The sequence below is a fragment of the Cyclopterus lumpus genome, chromosome 23 (assembly GCF_009769545.1).
Source record: "Cyclopterus lumpus isolate fCycLum1 chromosome 23, fCycLum1.pri, whole genome shotgun sequence".
Lineage (NCBI taxonomy): Eukaryota > Metazoa > Chordata > Actinopteri > Perciformes > Cyclopteridae > Cyclopterus > Cyclopterus lumpus.
In genome coordinates this window covers 15,965,865-15,970,864 of record NC_046988.1, presented here as the reverse complement: position 1 = coordinate 15,970,864, position 5,000 = coordinate 15,965,865, and the positions used below count along the sequence as shown (strand labels likewise).

Sequence of the window (5,000 nt, the reverse complement as noted above, 5' to 3'; positions counted from 1 at the left end):
TCTCCTCTTCCTCCCCCAAACCGTTCATTTTTTACAACAAGTGACCAACACAGTTGTCGAGGCTTTTATTGTGAAGCCTCATCACTCGGCACTCTGTTTTTAAAGGAAAGTGGTCCTCCCCAAGTGCAGACTGAAATATGACCACCAGGGGGCGACTCCTCTGGTTGTATAGAAGTCTATGCTTCATGTGTTAAAGCTGTATTCTCTCTCCTGACCACCAGGGGGCGACTCCTCTGGTTGTATAGAAGTCTACGCTTCATGTGTTAAAGCTGCATTCTCTCTCCTGACCACCAGGGGGCGACTCCTCTGGTTGTATAGAAGTATATGCTTCATGTGTTAACGCTGCATTCTCTCTCCTGACCACCAGGGGGCGACTCCTCTGGTTGTATAGAAGTCTATACTTTATGTGTTAAAGCTGCATTCTCTCTCCTGACCACCAGGGGGCGACTCCTCTGGTTGTATAGAAGTATATGCTTCATGTGTTAACGCTGCATTCTCTCTCCTGACCACCAGGGGGCGACTCCTCTGGTTGTATAGAAGTCTATACTTTATGTGTTAAAGCTGCATTCTCTCTCCTGACCACCAGGGGGCGACTCCTCTGGTTGTATAGAAGTCTATGATTCATGTGTTAAAGCTGCATTCTCTCTCCTGACCACCAGGGGGAGACTCCTCTGGTTGTATAGAAGTCTATGCTTCATGTGTTAAAGCTGCATTCTCTCTCCTGACCACCAGGGGGCGACTCCTCTGGTTGTATAGAAGTATATGCTTCATGTGTTAACGCTGCATTCTCTCTCCTGACCACCAGGGGGCGACTCCTCTGGTTGTATAGAAGTCTATACTTTATGTGTTAAAGCTGCATTCTCTCTCCTGACCACCAGGGGGCGACTCCTCTGGTTGTATAGAAGTCTATGATTCATGTGTTAAAGCTGCATTCTCTCTCCTGACCACCAGGGGGAGACTCCTCTGGTTGTATAGAAGTCTATGCTTCATGTGTTGAAGCTGCATTCTCTCTCCTGACCACCAGGGGGCGACTCCTCCGGTTGTATAGAAGTCTATGCTTCATGTGTTAAAGCTGCATTCTCTCTCCTGACCACCAGGGGGCGACTCCTCTGGTTGTATAGAAGTCTATGATTCATGTGTTAAAGCTGCATTCTCTCTCCTGACCACCAGGGGGCGACTCCTCTGGTTGTATAGAAGTCTATGATTCATGTGTTAAAGCTGCATTCTCTCTCCTGACCACCAGGGGGCGACTCCTCTGGTTGTATAGAAGTCTATATAAATGACTCTACTTCTCTTGATGTATTCCCTCAGTAAACATTGTAAACATTAGTTTTTGGTCTCAATCTCTAGTTTCAAGTCTTCTTCAATACAGCGTGATGTTCATTTAGTAAATTATGGTCATTTAGAGTCAAACAGACCATAAAGCAGGGGACGCTTTAGGGGCGGGGCTACAAGGTGATTGACAGGTCACCACAAAGCCAACTTTAACCCTTTCACCGTGTGTTTTCTCTTCATTTCACAGTTAATTGTAAACGTTTCGTTCGCCTATAAATGTCTATTGTACTTAGCTCCGCCCTCTTTCGTCACATTCCAAGATGGCGACAACGACACAAGATGCTCTTTGACTCAAACTCCTTCACACACGGTGTTCCAACCCAGTTCGGCATCTTTCCTCCATCAGTCGTCCTCAGATTTCTATTAAGATCAGACTTATTAAAAACACTGATTCATCTCTTTGACACAAGAGATGAATCTCTCTTCGTCTTTCCTTCATTAAAAGATAACAAACTCCACTTTCAGCGACGTCCTCCGCTGTGTTTTCGATATTTAAATAAATAATACGAGAACAGCCTCTTAGTGGTTTACGGCTTCTTGACCCCGGTTCCAGTTCTCACTCCCAGTTTCTTTATTTTATTTCCCAGTTCAGGCTTTAGGTTCCGTTTCCCAGCCGAAGAGCGTCGAGTTACACCCCAAATAACACCTCCGTGTGGAGGCTGGGAGGACAAAGAGGTTTGTGTGTGTGTGTGTGTGTGTGAGCTACACACACGCACACACACACACACACACACACACACACACACACGCTGCCGAAAATGAAGAAAACTTCTGCAGCGTCTCGTGTTCTTTTTGTTTTTTAGTTTATTTTTGGTTCACTCGGATAATAAGTATGATTTAATGTTCTTGCGGCCGTTGAGTTGAAAGTCTTTTTAATTGCCTCCTCCTCCTCCTCCTTCAGCGGTCAAAGGTCATTTAAACCCACTAAATATGGTTCTGCCTGTAATTACTCCTCCCAAAACAAACCACACCCTCTCTCACCATCATGGTGCGTTCTCCTCCTTTTCCAGCTGAAACCGGATCGATCTCTTTGTCTTTACTTCCTAAAGAACTTTAGTAAAATGTCCTCGACCGGGAGACGCCGTTAAGCGCCGTAAACTGCCGTAAACTGCCGTAAACTGCCGTAAACTGCCGTAAACTGCCGTGAACTCTATTCTTAGCCGACAGATGGAAACTTACCCATCGGAGGGATTAATGCGTAAATATTTGACTTCTCTCCTTGAGAGGATTCACAGTACGCTGTCTGTGTTTGCATCACACACACACACACACACACACACACACACACACACACACACACACACACACACACACACACACACACACACACACACACACAGAGGCCTGAAACCAGCCGCCTTATAGGGCAGCATTAGGTGGCAGGAGCGTGCTGTGTGTTTATGCAGTTAAGAGGTCATTCCACTGTGTGTGTGTGTGTGTGTGTGTGTGTGTGTGTGTGTGTGTGTGTGTGTGTGTGTGTGTAATAGAAAGTCTCTCAGCCTGTAATTGAAGCCACATGTCCTTTCACTCCTTCCCTCTTTCCTTCTTTCTTTCCTACTTCCATTCTGCCCTCCCTTTCCCTATTTTACTTCTTTCCTTTCCCCTCTATCCTTCCTCCCTTAGTCCTTTCTTTGATTTCCCCTCTATCCTTCCTCCCTTAGTCCTTTCTTTCCTTTCCCCTCTATCCTTCCTCCCTTAGTCCTTTCTTTCCTTTCCCCTCTATCCTTCCTCCCTTAGTCCTTTCTTTCCTTTCCCCTCTATCCTTCCTCCCTTAGTCCTTTCTTTCCTTTCCCCTCTATCCTTCCTCCCTTAGTCCTTTCTTTCATTTCCCCTCTATCCTTCCTCCCTTAGTCCTTTCTTTAATTTCCCCTCTATCCTTCCTCCCTTAGTCCTTTCTTTCATTTCCCCTCTATCCTTCCTCCCTTAGTCCTTTCTTTGATTTCCCCTCTATCCTTCCTCCCTTAGTCCTTTCTTTGATTTCCCCTCTATCCTTCCTCCCTTAGTCCTTTCTTTCCTTTCCCTTCTATCCTTCCTCCCTTAGTCCTTTCTTTCCTTTCCCCTCTATCCTTCCTCCCTTAGTCCTTTCTTTGATTTCCCCTCTATCCTTCCTCCCTTAGTCCTTTCTTTCCTTTCCCCTCTATCCTTCCTCCCTTAGTCCTTTCTTTCCTTTCCCCTCTATCCTTCCTCCCTTAGTCCTTTCTTTCCTTTCCCCTCTATCCTTCCTCCCTTAGTCCTTTCTTTGATTTCCCCTCTATCCTTCCTCCCTTAGTCCTTTCTTTCCTTTCCCCTCTATCCTTCCTCCCTTAGTCCTTTCTTTCCTTTCCCCTCTATCCTTCCTCCCTTAGTCCTTTCTTTGATTTCCCCTCTATCCTTCCTCCCTTAGTCCTTTCTTTCCTTTCCCTTCTATCCTTCCTCCCTTAGTCCTTTCTTTCCTTTCCCCTCTATCCTTCCTCCCTTAGTCCTTTCTTTCCTTTCCCCTCTATCCTTCCTCCCTTAGTCCTTTCTTTCCTTTCCCCTCTATCCTTCCTCCCTTAGTCCTTTCTTTCCTTTCCCCTCTATCCTTCCTCCCTTAGTCCTTTCTTTCCTTTCCCCTCTATCCTTCCTCCCTTAGTCCTTTCTTTCCTTTCCCTTCAATCCTTCCTCCCTTAGTCCTTTCTTTCCTTTCCCCTCTATCCTTCCTCCCTTAGTCCTTACTTTGATTTCCCCTCTATCCTTCCTCCCTTAGTCCTTTCTTTCCTTTCCCCTCTATCCTTCCTCCCTTAGTCCTTTCTTTCCTTTCCCTTCTATCCTTCCTCCCTTAGTCCTTTCTTTCCTTTCCCCTCTATCCTTCCTCCCTTAGTCCTTTCTTTCCTTTCCTCAGTCAACAGTTTCAGATGTTCTCAGTTTCATGTGCGTTTGATTTAAATTGTTTATTCCTCATCCTCATTGGCCGAGCCCACATTTCACTGGACACGTTGTTCTGCCCGGTAACAGAATCTGAGCAGTTGGAGTTACATCAGAAATATTTTCCCGTTGACTCAAAGGGGGGGAGGGGGGGGGGGGGGGGGGGACAAGGCTTTTATTTTCTCTTTTATTTCTATGGGAATGTTGCACATTTGCGTTATAAAATGTAGCTTTTCCAATAATTAGTTAATTATATATTATTAGACTTAATCAAACATGGTGAGAGTATACTTTAATCCTGATTAAATTCAACTGTTTTTATTCTTTCAGTCTTTCAAAACACTTTTAAGGTAAAAGGAAGAAAAAATTAGGGAAAATAATCTCTTCTTTATTGTCAGAATGTACGGTTTCTCAGACTTTATATAATTGTAAATGTATTATCGGACCGAAAACAATCTGCAGATTAAAGGATAATGCAAAAATAAAAATACAATAGATGCAATGAATACGAATCCAGTAAAGAACTGTGGATGTATGTCAGTGTGTTGAAAGAGTAGAAGAAGAGGAGGAGGGTCGGTCTTCTCCATGTGTTCTTCAAGGTCTCTTTATGGACTCCTCTTCCTCGCAGCACTTCTCTGAGCTCCTGGACGACCTTTCCCAGGATGCTTTGCTGGGCCAGCTGCTCAGCGACCCCTTCCTGTCGGGGGTGAGGGGCGGCGTGGAAGCCATGGAGGGGGAGGACGGGTGCGACCTGTCCCCGTCCTCCCCGCTGCCCCCCCACA

The 5,000-nt window shown here is 45.5% G+C and overlaps 1 protein-coding gene across 1 annotated transcript in view; it reads left to right on the top strand.

Annotated features, from left to right (window-relative positions):
• creb3l2 (cAMP responsive element binding protein 3-like 2) overlaps positions 1-5,000 on the top strand; it is a 19,771-nt gene that overhangs the window by 9,400 nt on the left and 5,371 nt on the right. Inside the window, 1 exon segment of the mRNA XM_034525987.1 lies at positions 4,847-5,000. This exon segment is cut by the window's right edge and continues 90 nt beyond it. Within this exon segment, the coding sequence (XP_034381878.1) occupies positions 4,847-5,000 (154 nt within the window).